At 47.4% G+C, this 16,335-nt stretch overlaps 2 protein-coding genes across 2 annotated transcripts in view; one reads left to right on the top strand and one right to left on the bottom strand.

The window, feature by feature from the left end:
- Positions 1-16,335, top strand: part of LOC128845445 (kinetochore protein NDC80 homolog) — an 81,467-nt gene that overhangs the window by 6,925 nt on the left and 58,207 nt on the right. The window lies entirely within an intron of this gene.
- On the bottom strand, positions 1,672-13,909 carry LOC128845429 (cell surface glycoprotein CD200 receptor 1-A-like). Its single transcript, XM_054044157.1, has 6 exons — positions 12,624-13,909; positions 8,798-9,109; positions 6,699-6,938; positions 5,537-5,639; positions 3,496-3,547; positions 1,672-1,757 (listed from the first exon to the last, which is right to left on the bottom strand). The coding sequence occupies exons 1-5, from the start codon at positions 12,709-12,711 to the stop codon at positions 3,535-3,537; spliced, it is 756 nt and encodes a 251-aa protein (XP_053900132.1). The 5' UTR covers positions 12,712-13,909; the 3' UTR covers positions 1,672-1,757; positions 3,496-3,534.

Below are 16,335 nucleotides of genomic sequence, written 5' to 3' on the forward strand. Positions count from 1 at the left end.
GTGTTATAGAGGGCGAACAATTTATGAGTTTGCCCTGCATAAGCTTTATGCAGGGTAAAATGGATTTATCTGGGTTTAGACCCCATTGGGAGTTGGGCATCTGAGTGCTAAAGACAAGCACACTACTGTGAGCTGTTTTCAGGTAAACTTGCAGCTTTGGGACAAGTGATTCAGACCCTGGGTCTGTGTTGGAGCCAGACGGGAGTGTCTGGCTCAGCAAGACAGGGTGCTGGAGTCCTGAGCTGGCAGGGAAAACAGAAGCAGGGGTAGTCTTGGCACATCGGGTGGCAGCTCCCAAGGGGGTTTCTGTGATCCAACCCGTCACAGTCCCGCTCCTAACTGCCCCCTGGAATCCCACCCTCTTATTCAGCCTTCCCTGTTCCCTAACTGCCCTCCCAACCCCTATCCACATCCCCTCCCAACCTTCCCTGTTTCCCATCCCCTGACTGCCCCTGCAGAACCTCCACCCCATCCAACCACCCCCTCCTCCCTGACTGCCCCCAGGTAGAGAGGACAACTGCTTTGTCCTATTTACCTCTGTCCATAACACAAGGACAAGAGGCACTTTGATGAAATTAAAAGATAACACGTTTGAAATGGATAAACTCATTTTTATATGAGGTAAATTAGCCTTGTGCTGCAATTATACTTAGACAAAATAGTTTAATAAGATTCAAGGAATGGTATCAGCACATAATTGAAACCACCCTCTCCAATTAACATTAGCTAAAATAAACATTACAAGGGCCAGCAAGCCTTATGCTTCAAGATAAACTGAGTACCAGCTGAGGTCAGGAAGAAATTACCCTGGCTTGGTACATTATTGCACAATCCCAGTAGATGCATTATTGGTGTTTTTCTTCTTTTCCTGAAATATTTGGCATTGGCCACTGTTAGAAACAGATTAATGGAGTGGCTGGACCATTATGCTATTGCAGTATGTTAATGCCTGTGCTTCCTGAAGGAGGAGATTCCACCAGGAGAAGATTCATGAGAATGACTTGTAAGTACAGACTATAGAAAACATTTTGTGTTCAATGGGAGACCTGACAAGTTATTCAGCCTGTCTGTGAACCATCCTCCTACCCAATGGACCTCCTCAATAGAGAGTGTTTCTTCTCAGGACTGGGAGGATAAGGAGATACTCTGTTGATCTCCCATCCCAGCTGGTCTATCATCTAATGATCAGTGCGCTTACTATTACAGTAGACTTGGTCAGTGGGTGTTTCCCTCCTCCTCCTCCCAAAGTGACACAGAACTAATGCCCAAAAGCGAATGTCAGATGTTTGGATTGCTGAAGTCAGGGCAGCTAGTGGGGACCTGTGAGCACAAGAGCTGTCCATGGTGAAACCAATGGCAGCAGGTCACTCTGGCCTTCACAGTGCTACTCAATTCCCAGGATGGGACAGGTGGGGACAAAAAGGGAAAGAGGAAACAAGAGGAATTGATCAGCAGGCAGATATGTTTGGAGGCACCCAGTGGCTATGCAGATCCTTGCTTCCCAGAATCTCATCAAGAAAGTGTTTGGTGATGGAGATGCTCTTCTGGAAGGAATCCAGTATCATTAATCTTCCCTGCAACCTGTTCTCCTTCTTCACACAGGTGGTGAGTCAGGCCCAGCTGGATTCTCATGTTGCTGACTGGAGCCCTGGTGGGAGTTCTTCACTCACTGTTACTTCATACACTGTGTTGTAGATCATGTTTTCCTTCTGCACGTAGCTGGCGTACGGCTCCAACTCCTGCTGCTCATTACTATCCTAGTAAATCCAAGGCAATAACCATTAGCACCAGGACTGGATTTGTTGGGAAATAAAGTTCTTTCTGGACTCTTAAAAAGTGTGAACTGAGCAACAACGTTTCCCCTCCCCTAAATGTAAGAAATACAGGGAGCAGGGCTCCACGGATATCTGAATGATCACCGGCTGATGCTATGGAAACGGTTGATGGCATGTCTGCCTTACAGATAGAGCCATCAAGGGCAGCATGGTCTAGTATCTAGCACAGCGGAATGGGGCTCAAAACTGGGATCAGTGCCTGGTTCTGTCACTGACCTGCTGAGTGAACTGGAGACATTTACTTCACCTCTGTTTTCTCATCAATGCTCTGTCTCTTACCTCTTTGGACTATAAGATCTTTGGGGACGGCCTCTCACTATGTCTTCGTACAATACTGAGCAAAATGGGGCCCTGATGTCAGTTGGTTCCTAGAGGTTCTATTGTAAACCAGTAATAAATAATAACCCAGGCTAAAACTGCAAAATAAGGTTAAGTTCCAATCTATGCTAATGAGGATTTCATGATGTGTCAGCAAAAACAATTAATAGTATTTAGGTTTCAGAGTAGCAGCCGTGTTAGTCTGTATCCGCAAAAAGAACAGGAGTACTTGTGGCACCTTAGAGACTAACAAATTTATTTGAGCATAAGCTTTCGTGGGCTACAGCCCAATTCATCAGATGCATAGAATGGAACATATAGTACGAAGATATATATACATACAGAGAACATGAAAAGGTGGAAGTTGCCATATGTTATATAAATATATATATATGTATATATATCTTCGTACTATATGTTCTATTCTATGCATCTGATGAAATGGGCTGTAGCCCACGAAAGCTTATGCTCAAATAAATTTGTTAGTCTTTAAGGTACAATCGTATATAGGCTCCTAAATGCACAAATGCCTTTTGAAAATGAGACTTGGGCTCCTCAATCAGATCTTGCACTGCTGAGGGCAGAAATGCCTCAATACCTTTAAAATTCTGGGCCTATGTGACTTGCTCAAAGTCACCACAGGAAGTCTGTGGTAGACAAACGAATTGACTTTAGCTCACTAGAGCCCATGGCTAGCACTCCAACCACTGACCCGTCTTCCCTCTCCTGTCCTTAGTCAGCTCACCTGTATTGTAACATGATTTGATTACATCAGAGTTAACTATTGTTAAAGTGTGGGTCTGGCTCTCATTTTTGCTAAGGACTCTTTACACTGCTCTGGCCATAAAGGAGCCTTAAAGGGTATTCAGAAATTTCCAGATTCACAGTCCATTTTGTTACATGACATCTTTCCTTTGTAAATTTTTAAAAAGTTGCTTCTCATTTAGAGCAATAGGAAAAACTTTTAAAACAACCCCCTCCCCCAGCCACTTTGCTGTAAAACCACTAGGTGTATCACAGCTAAACCCAGCCCAGCTCTTCCTGGCACGATCAGGGAGAAGTGTCAGAGCTGCTGCTTTTTGAATCACAAGAACGCTAGTTTGAGTCTTGACTGTGGCAGTGCGCTACAGGCACATATTACAAGTCTGAATCTTGATATTCGGAGTGCAGATGGACTCTGTCCTGCTTTGTGTCAAGTGACAGTTTCTGGAACACAATTGCACCTGCAGAAAGCAGCAAGAGCAAAGTCTGACAGCTTCCCTTAAAATATAAAACTGTTCCCAGTTACTTTGGCAGCACATCTCAGATTTACTGACATCTTGACTTACATCCTCTTCCTTACCTGCATGTTGTGTGTGGGAGCAGACTCAGGGATTTTGGATTAACAACAAATTCTGTGGAAGGGAAAAGAGGAAAAAAAGACAGAAAAAAGTATAACAAATTCTACCTTCATTGTTAGGTTGGGCCACTGAGACCGCATTATCTTGGAGCAGGAGGGCCCTGGTTTTGAGAGAGTCTGTAATCCATAACTAATGAACCTCTTCTTCCTCAAGTCATCAAGAAGGAGGCTAAACGTCATCTCTCAGATCCTTCACTGGGTGGCTCTTGACTCTGATGTTTTGATCTCCTGACTCTACATTTGTGAAGACCCTACTCCTGCCTGTGGGAGCCCCGAGCCCCTTGGGAGAGCAGAATAGTGGAGGCAAGGTCCTCTGGATGGATAAGAGCTTTGCCCTGAGTAAGCTGTTAGGGGGCTTATTCCTTCACCCTCTCACTTCCCTGGTCCTTCTCGCATGAACAGAGAGCAACAATACCCGAAGTCCAAAGGCACAAACCATTTGATGTTTATTGGGGTGAACTCCCAGCAAGCATGATTCCAGTTTCCTTCCTCAGTGTCCCCATTCCCAGCTCTGACATCACAGAGCCATCCCTGTTCCCATTCCCTGTTCCCCTTCCCCCCTTAGCAAAACATGATTCCAATTTCCCCACCCCCATTCCCTGTTCCCATTCTCCCCCCTTACTTCCTGATTGACTGCAGACTATATAGTAAAACTTGAGTTCTGCTTAGCTATACCTTAACCAATCATTTTACTGAAATTTACCTAACCAATCCTAACACATTGTAACATGGTTATTTAACCAATAATTTCCCACCACCTTAATTGGTTTACACCCAACAAAATTAATTATACAGCAGACAGAAACAATTACAGAACCAGACAGAGACCATGCAAATAAACATACAAAACAATACAGAAGCGAGGATTTCTCATCCCAGCTATTGATAAGTGAGTTCTTGCCAGACAGGATGCTATCAAACTAAGTTTCCTTTTACATCTTCTAGGCTCTTCCCTTTCTCTGGAGGTGACAAGAATAGCAGGACAGGACTGTATTCCTAACAGCCCCGTAGCACCTTCTTTCCATGTGACTAGTTTGCAATGTGAGGATGTGACCGTTCACTTCTCAGCTTATGGCTGCCTCTGCTGCTTAGCCAAAGGCCTTACTTCGCCTAAGAACAGAGCCTCAGACTGTCACAGTACGAGAAGGCCCTTACACGGACAGTCAGTGATGTTGATTCTTTCTTTTATATCTCTATAACTAGCTAAGTGATAAGAATACAGCTACATTCTTAAAGTATAGGCCTTTACAGACAGGCCTGAATATCTATATCCTAACATAAACTTTACTCTACATGAACTAATCCCCTTCTGAGGGAGGAGGAGGACATGAGGCTAAGCAGTTGGAGCTTGGACTAGGGGGGAGAGGAGCTGAGTGAGGGGTTCTCCTGGAATACCACCTACACCAGGAAAAGAACGTCCCAGTTACAAATTGTCTATATTTAAATACAACGCTCCCTGCTGTTTTACCCTGGCACTGCATCCTTCTGACGCGTTTAAGCAAGGTCTGATGGAACTGAAGAGTAGCTCCAGCCAGCAGCATCCCTTGCGCAACAAAGGAATAAAGATTCTGCTGCTGGATTCAGCTTTATTAACCTTCTGACAGGACAGTCCTGCTCCGTCCTCCAGAGCTGGGTGACATCTGTCTGGTAGGGAAACCGATCACCCAAAGTGCTGACTCAAAGAAGCAGATTGAGAGATTCTGTAGTTCGTAGAGAACAGCTTTTACTTTGCCAGCTCTCCGTACTGACAGGAAGCTTCCCTGGACACAGGGGGTAGCATCTTATGTGTCCCATGCCCACCCCCTCCACCAGTGTATCATTCACTTAGATACATCGTGCCTCTTTGTGCCGCATCATGCCACATCCTGTGTGAACGTAACAGAATCAGAGATGCTTGGATGTCATTTGATCTGATATCAAACAACACCTTAAGTTTCCGCTCAGCTCTAGACAAACTGATTCCTTAGTGACATGTCATACATACCTGCCACGGTGAACCTTACAGAGGAAAATGAAAGCCAGAATGAAGAAGATGCCCTGGAGACCAACAGAGATGGCGAAATATGGAAGAAATGTGTTTCCATTTTCTAATAAGAGAGAATCATGATTTTCTAAATAGGGAGAATCACCATTTCAATTATTTCCTCACTGATCAATTCCTTTATTGTGTCCACCTGAGGATCACAAGGTGCTTTAAATATTAATTATACCTCACAGCCTGCCTGTAAAATAAGTAGTATCCCCACTTGACAGAAGGGGAAACTGAGGCAAAAAGGTTAAATAACTTGTCAAAGGTCATGCCTGGAGATTTCAATCTGGAAATGAAACCCATATCTCCCAATGGCCAATCATGCACTATAACTACTAGGTCATGTTGCTCTGAAGGACTCTGCATATCTCACCATTCAAGCTATCTCCTATATGACTTCAAAGCAAAAGAGCAAGGAAAATAAATAAAACAGTCCAGATAACAGCCATTTACTGTTCAGATTATGAGACTGTTACCCATTTTAAGGTGTCCAGACACTAGAATGTGCTCTCCTCCCCTTCTCCTTTCACAATCCCGGTGGCAGGATTCGTATTTGCATCCCAACAAATTTTATTTATGCTTCTCTTGCAGCTGAACGTCTTGTCCATACAAGCAAGTGACAGTTGTGACTCAGGTCCCATCAATGCCTCCCCACTCCCAATAAAGTACCACAACCCTGGCCTAGAGGGAGCACCTCCAGGGCGGGAGTAGGATAGTTGAGTCTTCATGGCCCAAGTCATGATATCACACATGTCACTGACTCTTGGTCACTACCAAGCTGGGCCAAATGTGACCTGGTGACGTCACCGTGAAAGGCTCCATAGCCATCGAACAGTCCCCTAACCGACCCAGTCCCCCAGGTTAGACATTTGTATGGAAAGGAGATAAGAAAAAGGGCCCACTTCAGTCTTAAATTGTAGAGAGTATTTCTGCAGCTTTGATAGATTTCCCTCTCTAGACATTTTATGAAGCAAACTGGAATGGTCGGCTGAATTTGCATGGCCCCTGCCACAACCTCAACAGTCTCACTAATATTTGTTGGAGCTGGTGAACAGAGGAGCACATAGTTTATCAGTTATGAATGAAGACTAAATAGAGAAAAGAGATGTGTTCTTACCTGATGGGCATTCCTTGGATTGGCTCGTGTTCCAAGCCGGATGAGAGACCAGGCAGGTTATACTGGTCTCTCTAGGGCTGTATATACTGAGCACAGTCACTGTCCCATTTCTGTGATTTTCAAGCTCGGTCCTGGGATCTCCGTTTGGGTCCCAAGAGACCTGTGCAGCTGGTTTCCCTGCAGCTGCTTTGCACACAGCGGTCTCTTTACTGTCACAGGTCAAGGTCACCACAGGAGGGACTGCAGGACAGGAGAAAGGGGAAAGAGTTGAAGTTAGTTTGCTGCACGTGGAATGGCAACTTTCCTCATTCCTATACAAGAGGAACATCGCAGAAAGAGGAGAATGGGCATGGAGATAGTATTGCAATAAATAGCAAACACCTGCTACGACAAAATAGATAACGTGGAGTCCTTACAGCTCTTGAAATAGGGGTATCCCTTGGATGAGGGGGTGAGTGAAAACCTTAGTGTACCATTTGGACTACCATAGATAAGATTCTGAGACACGGCTTTGGGGAAATGAAGTACCCTCTCCTCACATGGCAATTTATCCTGGTTCAGTTTGAGACATATAAGCTCTCAGACACCCTCTGCTGTCAAGTTGGAACAAAAACAAAAGAAAAGAACCTGTATCACTTCAGAACCAGAGAATGTTGAGGGCTAAAGTGGGAATTAGGGAAAACAGCCGAGAGGAGGATGGCTGGGAACCACAATAAGCAAAGGTGCATTCCTGTAGGCCCTTTCCTTCAACTGTTTTGACTGACCAAGTTTCCCAGCTCCACCCCACAAAGCAAATGGCTGGGACCAGGAGCTCATCTATCACCCAGGTTCCACTGCATTGTCTTGTCGTCATGACTCCTAACAATCTCACCCACTCATGTCAGTTTCTCAGGCATGGTGGGTAGAAATGGGCCTGAATCCAAAACTGCATATCCAAAAACTTCAGCTCTGGATCCTGATCTACATTTTGTGTCATCTGCTGCTGATCCCCGGCAGTAGTTAACACAGGGGTGTGCGTATATTTCTTATCCTTGGGGTGTCTTTGTCTCGCTCTTCCCCTCTGTTTTAGTTAATTTTGCAGTAGTAAATTCTTATGGTTATATCATTTGATATAGTCTTTCCAAAATTACCTGGCGAACTTTCAGTATTCTGATCTAGTTACTGCCCTTGTGTCAGGTGGGTCACCACGGTCATCCTCCTTTGTTGTGCACAAGCTAATGCACTAATGATGTTCCTAGTAAATAGTCTCTTTATGCTTGAGGCAGAAATGTTACAGGGGTAGGATAGGAGGAACTGGATGTCCCAGGGGGTTAGTAATAGGCTCTATTAGCCTTTTACTTGTAGCTCATCAGTTCTAAACCAGATCAGGTTTGCAGTAATTGAAAGTCATTACTATCTGCTGTAGTGAACCGAGCTGACCTCAGTCCTGGTGCTAACAGACTTGGTTTACACTCGCCAATGGGCATCCAGTCTCAGAAGAGAAACCAAAGAACAATTGAACACGGGGGGACTGAACTATCATTATTCCTAAAAGGGGCCTCACTAAGTAGGGTTTAAGGTGCATTGACTTGTTTGCTATACATGTTCTGTGGAGAGAGGATTTCAGTCTCCAGAACTTCATGCTGGAATTTCTCACAAGCACGACGGCTCAGATTCTCAAAGGTATTTAGGCTCCTAACATCCATTGAAATCAGTGGAAGTTGGGAGTCTAAATACTTTTCAGGATCTGGGCCTAAATTAACTTTTGAAAAGCAGTTTCCTGGGGGGATGGCTTGGGCTGGGGGTGTTTGTACAGAAGCCCCTCTACCAAATAGCCAAAGATCAGGTGGAAAAATAGCTCATGGCCAACCTTTCCAGCCCTAGAAACCACGAGAAAGGTTTGTGGTGGGAAAGGAGGACCAGAATGTAAAGAAGTTGGATGTGAGAAGAGACCAGAATGAATTCACATAAGGGGATTAATCCGGCAGACATCCTGAACTCCTTAGTTCTTGGAGTTCTCTGAGCCTATATTCTCAACTTTCTAAGAGGAGGGGAGGTTTATGTGTCAGGCATGAATCTGATTGTGCAGACAATTAAAGACGTCAGAAACTGTTACTTACTTAATACAGTCAGAGTGTAGGTTCGAATGAAAGTTCCATCGCTGGTTGAAGTTTTACAGCTATAACATCCCTCATCTGTGAGTGTCACTTGCCGTATCTGAAGTGCACTATCAGTTTCAGGACTATATTTCCAATCCATTCTCTCACTGCAGTTTGTTCTGTTTGTCTTGTTCAGATCACGTCTGTATGCCAGTGCGCAGTGATTTCCAGTCCTTGGTCTTATCTTCCATATTACTGCTACCAGATCCACCACTGAAACGTTACTACAGTTCAGATTAATGCTGGAACCAGCTATTTTAGATACTCTGTCATCTAGAAAAGATGCAGGAAGAGAAGGACACTTGAAAAGGTCACCCAGAATGTCATTATAACCTTGGATCTCTGGGGTAACATCTCTAGTATTATATAATATTCCATAGTAAGATCCCACCTCTGCAGGTACTAGACCCATCTTCTTGCATCCATAGCTTTAAATGGTGACTGATAACCTGACTTTTGGTTTTGCCACCAGTCCATAGGATTAACCTCTCTGCTCCCATACTCCAAAGAACCTGCTCCCTACTGCAATCACTGCCAAGTTTCAGTATAAAGATGTTATTGCAGAGTGGAGCCTGACTGAGATGCAGGGCACACCCATACTGGAGGAGCTCCTGGGGTAACTTTATTTTTTTCTTCTTCTTGCTTTGGCTGCAATTGTGAGGCAAATGAATGATGGGGAGGAGTAACATTAGCAGTGCAACTGTTCTGTACTGCCCTTGGCGTAAGCACAAATCAGGAGAAGTTAGACGTTTCTGAGCCACCTCCTGCTGCTCCAGCCACAATGGGAGTTAAACTGCCATCTTGGAGTAGCTGGAACTCAGCAGAATCAGAAAATCCTTGCAGGAGCTGTATGCTAAAGATTAGTGTATACATAAAACTTATACTGCGGTAGCTATGTCAGATAGGGGTGTGATTATTTTTTACCAATATAGCTATGCCAGAGTAAGCCCTAGTGTAGATTCAGTTATCCTAGAAAAACAGTCCAACTTTGAAAATAGTTTCTATTCAACATATCTTTCCTCCTCTACCCTCTCAAGGCCAAATTGTGCCCTGCTACACTTGAGTAAATCTGAATTAGGTCCTTTGATTTTAGTGGTGTTATGCCAGATTTACACTGATGTTATTGAAAACCAAATTTGAATGTTTGTATTTGATATTTATCAGGTCACTTCTCTGATAAGAACGAGTTTGTAGTCTTCTTAGGCCTGCAAAGCCCATACAGACACAGGAGAGCGAGCTGGGGTCTATTCTGCCTCACTGAGCATTGACAAAACTCTCAGTCAAGTTTCAGTGAAATAGTCTTTACTATCGATGGTGGAGGAAGATGAACAAAGAACCCAGCTGCATTTTCAGATCCCAGGTGAAATTTGTGGAGCTGGCAGTTAGAAAAATCTTATGACTGCTAAGCTGAGCAAATTTGTCCTGCGATTGCAGAGAACAAATAAGGAACTGCCCTTCCCCCATCTCCTTTTAGAGTTTCTATTCTGGATATAAAATGCATATGAAGTCCAGTACAACTTATTTTCATGGCTGAATCATCAGCATCACCAACCCCTGGGCTGGGCAGCTTTAGGTGTGAGTTAGTGACATGCCAGTGGATGGAGGAGTCTAGTAGGTGGATCTCCAACCAAACCCATCCCTTGTATAGTGGTGGTCCAGCAGGCCTTGATGCTGCTACAGCCCATGGGCTGCAGTCCTACCCATAGAGCCTTAAAACCTGCGGATCCCATTCTCTTACCCCATGAAGATTCTCTATGCAGAACTATTCACTTTGATTTTATACTTCTTGGGGCAGGGACCATCTCTTTGTTCTGTGTTTGTCCAGCGCCTAGCATGGTGAGGCCCTGCTCCATGACTGGGGCATCTAGATGGTACCATAATACAAATAATGATTAATAATAATGAGATTTTTTTGCAGGATGAGAGGATTCAACCCCAAGTATAGGGTTAACTTCTCCTTCCAATTCTCTCACAGGATGGTGGATGTCTCAGTGCTCTGAGTTATGCCAGTACTGTGCGGCACCAGGCCACCCTCTCTTTCCTAACCACTCAGTGATGGCCATTCGATCAGGAAGTATATTGCCATTATGAAGGTTTGGACTTCGTGAGCTCCGGAAATCTTGCTTCTTGCCAGCACTTAAATTGTTTTCTTGACCGGGCTCAGTATCAGATCTGATGGAATTTCTTGCCTGAGAACCTTTGTATAAGGAAAAATAGGAATATAACTTTCAAATTAGCTCACTAACGTCGAGGGGAAACTAAGAGTCTCTATCCGATTAGTTGCTGACAATACACCTCTTCACAATCTGTTCAAAATGGCTAAAAGATGCTTCATGCACAGCGAGTATTGTTGCAATAGAGAGCTCATCTCCTCCCCCTTCCCCGCTCCCCTGTGGCCTGTAGCAGCTTGTCCCTTCCTGCCTGCACAGTGTCGAAAAGTAGCTAACACATCCATGCTGCTGCTGGCCACGAACATAACCCAGCCACCTGCTTTTCCCTGGCTACACTGCAGGCAGGAAGGGGTTAAGCCCTAAGGATGCATTGTGCACCAGTGCTCAGAGAGAACCTGACTGCAGGGGCTTCAGCGAACCCAGCCAGAGAAGTGGCTCAGCAGGGGAGGGTGCCTAGGGGATGGAGCAGCCTCCCGCTCCCTGGGGGCAGAACCAGGGTTGGGAGGTGGGTGGGGGTGGGTAAAGCGGATGTAAGACCCTGCCTGGGGGGCTGCTGTGGAGCCTGCAGGGTTGGAGTGTGAACAGGCTGGAAATCGCTTTCCTCTCCTCCCCCCGCCACTCCAGAGCTTAGCTGAGGCGCAGAGAGGCTTCCCCGTGCCAGCGCTGTGTGGGGCTTCGGCACACGCAGGGCTCGGCTCCTCCTGGCCAGCTCCCTGGGCCGGAGAGTCTTGGGCTTTCCTGGGGCACCGGCTCAGCCAGAGGCAGTGGGGGAAGGAAGGCGCCTGCCTGCCAGGCTGTTGATGAGCTCAGCGCTCTGACCAGGGGCTGGTTCTCTGCACAGCGCTGGGAGCAGGATGTGCCCCATGGGGGGATCGGAGGAGGGAAGTGGAGGAGCAGCGGGGCTGGTGTGGGTGAAGGGAGAAAGCAGGGAGAGGACAGCGAGATGGGGACCACGTAAAGGGCCAATGGCTGGGCAGCAGAGGCGATACGTAACTGGCCGCCACTTGGCTTCTGCCTGCAACTCAACAGTCAACACAGCGCGCAGCCAGTGCTGGCCAGAAACGGGACAGGGGGCAGGGGACCTGAAGGCAGAGGGCTGGCACACAGTGAGGACTGCGCTGACAGACCAGCACGGGGAGCAGCTGGCCCCATGAACTGCAGCTTTGCCCCACTGCCAGCCTTGCACACCCATCCCCATTGTCAGCCACTGGACCCCCCACTCACCACTGGTGGGCAGGCAGCTGGGAAGCAGGGATCCAGCCAGCAGCAGGACCCACCAGTACTGATGGGGAGGCGGGGTGAGACAGAAAATACGGGACAATTTGCCCGTTTATAAGGAAAAGTCGGGGCATCTGCAGGAGGGCTTAAATACGGGACTGTCCCTTTAAAAACGGGACATCTGGTCACCCTACTAGTGACAACAGGCCTGGTGATCACAGGCAGATGTAGTGGATGAAAAGCAGGTCTAAGATGCCAGTAACAATACATAATCAACTGTGTCCTTTAATTAAAGCAGCACTGATAAGTACAGCATTTACGTGATGGAAACATCCTAACACATTCCCCTTCCCTCTATCCATAGCAGCTGCTTGGTCCCAAAGAGAAGTCCAACTTACCCATTGTTACCATGGCCACAGCGATGGTGAGCAGAACGAAGGCACAAAAAGTCTTCCCAACACAATTCATGTCAGCTTTTGCTTTCATCGCTCACACAGCTCGCTCGCTCCATCCATCCTGTTGTAAGCCCAGCTGCAGATGTGGGGAGCTTCCCTCTGTGACAGCGTGTCCTTGCCAGCCAGTGTCTCTGTTCCCTCTTCCACTTCCCCACCTCTCCTCCACCCCAACTCCACCTGCTCCTGACTGATTATCTCCTGGGAGATGGAGAGGCTCCTTCTTCTGCCTTTTCATAGCACTAGGTTTCCTGAGCTGAGAGCCAAAGCGAACATTGAGGAAGCAGATTGAGCAGCTCTGCCTTCCGTTCATTGGCTCTCCTCGCAGTGCTGATGTGTGAAGATAAACTCCACGGCAGAGCTCAGAATTGAGTAAAAATGAAGCATATTCTTCAAGCCTGGGCTTACTGTCAGAGAGGGACCATCTCTACAAAGACCTCTTTTAATAATTGCTCCGCAGGATGTGCTCTGTCCCTGTTAGGATCAGGGCCTTAATCCTGCTCTTAAACAAAGAGGCCCACTCAGACCTCAGAGGAAAGAATGTGTACTGAAGGGGGGGGAGGCTTCTATATTTTACTTAGCTTTGGACACAAGTTCTTTAGCCTTCCCAGCTTGGCAGCTGCCTCCTGGGAGTAACAGTTGTAACTAAAACAGACTGAGCAGAGAGGCCGGCATGTGTTTTGTCAGGCCCATGACTTTGGGCTGTATTTTTTGTGGTTACTTTAACACTTCTTGGCTAGATAAGAATGCCATAACAGATCAGTTCAGTGGTCCATATAGTCCACCATCCTGACAGTATCTGGTACTAACTGCTTCAGAGGAAGGTGCAAGAAATCCCATAATGGACATTATGGATTATCCTGTCCCTAATCTTCCTAATCTCTGCCAGTGAGGGGTAGTTTAGGCTTGGAAGCGTGACAATTTATCTCACTTATAATTTTTTTTATCCTGCCCAATGTTATTGTGGATGTTCTCAGTACCCTTAAAATGTCTAGTCCTGAGCAATTGGCCTCAATAATATCATTGGGCAATAAGGTCCATGGGTAAACTCTGTTAAATTAACAAATGTTTCTTCTTATTAGTTTTAAATGTAATTTAATTGAATGCCCCTTGTTCTAGTAATATGAGAGAAGGTGAATAGAAACACTCAATGTACTTTAAGTATACCATTTGTTATTTTGTATATATGTATCTGTATTATATTCCATCTTGATCATCTCCTTTGAAGTAAACAGTTCCAGTCTTTCTTCACACATAAGTCTCTAATCATTTTTGCCTCTGCCACTGTCCCATTTCTAATTCTGCTATATCCTCATGGACCAGAACTGAGCAAAGTACTGCATAGGAGGACATACCATTGTTTTATAATATTTTCCATTCCATCCCTTCTACATTTAAATATTTTGTTTGCTTTTTAGACCTCCACAGTGCATTGAGCCGAGGTTTTCACTGAGCTTCCCCCGCTGCTGTTCAGGTCTATTTCCCGAGTGATTACCATTAATCTAGAAACCACTAATGCATGTGAGCAGATAACATGATTATCTCAGAGAGTGGGAGAGAGACAGGAAGGGGGTGGTTGATTGGAGACACATTAAGAGACCAGGGTGGAAAGAGAGTTAGGGAAGATCTAAGTATTACCGAGCCTTGTTCATGAAGGAAAAGGAGCTTGAATTTGATGCAGAAGCCCAGGGGACTTGAAGAGGAGCTAGACATGAACATAGAGGCAGGCAAGGCAACTGGAAGAGAGAATCAAACAAAAAACCCAGCAGCAGTGAGGGGGATGGGGGAAGGGAAGGTCCCAGGAGGGGGAGGGGTCCCAGGACGGCTGAAGATTTGTGTATGTCCAAGATCATATCCAACCTTCTCCTTTGGAGTACAATGCAGCGGGTACTGTACTTCAGCAGGGCCAAACTGCAGAGGGATGGGTGTTGAGTGCAGTGGTTAGTGGGAGTCCGCACTGCTGGACTGTGAGGGGGGAGGAGTGGAATGCTGCGAGTATAGACTGGAGCCAGGAGGTTGATAAGAGTGTGTTGGCAGTGTCTGGGGGGGGCATGGGAAAGAGTTTTGCGACAGCGGCTGCAGGAGAGGGCGGGTGTGGAGCTGCTCGGTTTGAAGTGCTAGTATCGCCTAGAGTGTGTCTGCTTGGTGCTCCATAACTAAGAGCCTCTCCGTGGCTTCATTCTGGTGTGCCGTGTTCTCCTTTCGGTCCCTCTTCTTGCTGTCCCACCACTCCTTCAATTCCTGTTTCTCTGATGCATCATAACATCACGCAGAAAGTCCTCCTTAGTTCTTCTTGGCCACTTTCTAACTCTGTGCAGCCATCCAGCCACCGATAACAAAGAGGGAGGCTGGGCTCCCAAGGTCCTATCTGTGAAATTTAAACGCAACATTTTACAGAAGCAGTATTGTTTGCAACACACACAACACTGATTCAGTGTTTTAAAACACAGCCAGTACTCGCACACCTGTCACTAACTGGCTGACCACAGGCAAACATGTGAGCCACAAGACACCCAAATGGTGAGTAGCCGCAGGGGCAGAGTAAATCACTCTTGCCGGACCCTGCTGTACACTGGGCACGTGGCTCTTGGGAAGAGCCAGCACTGTAGGAGGGCCTGATAATCAGGGCTGGCTCTGGCTTTTTTGCCGCCCTAGGCAAAAAAGCCACCCGCCGCCCCCCCACCCTCAGCGCGGCAGGGGAGGCCGCCGAGCCCAGCCGCGGGCCCGCAATCCCCAACTGGCGGGAGCGCCAGGAGGAGAGCCCGGCTGGGGCTCTCCGTTCTCCCCGGCGGCCAGAGCGCCGGGAGCAGGACGGAGAGCCCGGCCGGGGCTCTCCGCTCTCCCCGGCGGTCAGAGCCCCGGCGGGAGGGCAGCGAGCCCGCCGTGGCTCTCCACTCTCCCCGATCGGCCAGTGCACCGGGGGGAGGGTGGCGAGCCCGGCCGGAGCCCCGCTCTCCCCGACCCGCCGGAGCACCGGGGGGGAGGGCGGCCAGCCCAGCCTGGGCCCTGCCGTGCCGCCCCCCTCTAGGCACCGCCCCAAGCACATGCTTGGTGGGCTGGTGCCTGGAGCCGGCCCTGCTGATAATAATTCCTGTCCCCACACTTTCCACAGGATGTGATCATTATGGAAGATATCTTGCTGCTGAGGGTGAGCAGGGAATCAAGGGAGGGTCTTCTCCAAGACTGCAGCTTCCGCCCTGGCCCCTTTATGGCTCACCTGTGTGCATCAATGCTCCCCCCATCCCACTCCCATGGGGGCACAGTGGAATGGGAAAGTTACCATTACTGAACTGCATCCAGCTCTTTGTAGAACCGGCAGCTTGTGAGCACAGCACCAGAGCGGCGGTTTGCCTCCCGTGCCTTGTGGTAGGCGTTCCGCAGCTCCTTCACTTTGACCCTCCACTGCAGTGTGTCTTGGTCATGGCCCCTTTCTGTCATGCATTGTGAAATTCATCCATAGGTAAGGTAGGGATAGTGGGTGGGGGTTCCCCAGGGAGGGGAGACCCTAGTACTGAGGGGTGTACTGCCAGGGGGCAGCACCCCAGATACAAGGGCACCAGGGTCCAGGAGGGACACAGGGGCCAGAGGACAGGCGGATCACCGGCCTGCAGGGGGTGCTCCAGGATGCTGGAAAAGCTAATTCCCGAGACGACCAGCA

Source organism: Malaclemys terrapin, chromosome 1 (assembly GCF_027887155.1).
Source record: "Malaclemys terrapin pileata isolate rMalTer1 chromosome 1, rMalTer1.hap1, whole genome shotgun sequence".
NCBI lineage: Eukaryota > Metazoa > Chordata > Testudines > Emydidae > Malaclemys > Malaclemys terrapin.

What these genes read in the sequence shown, in the direction of transcription:
- LOC128845429 (XM_054044157.1), bottom strand. Translation starts at nt 12,711, where the DNA reads ATGAAAGCAAAAGCTGACATGAATTGTGTTGGGAAGACTTTTTGTGCC. An exon ending in TGTGGCCATGGTAACAATGG is followed by an intron (nt 9,110 to 12,623) that starts GTAAGTTGGACT and finishes CATCTTTTCTAG; the next exon opens with ATGACAGAGTATCTAAAATA. An exon ending in ATCCAAGGAATGCCCATCAG is followed by an intron (nt 5,640 to 6,698) that starts GTAAGAACACAT and finishes CTCTCTTATTAG; the next exon opens with AAAATGGAAACACATTTCTT.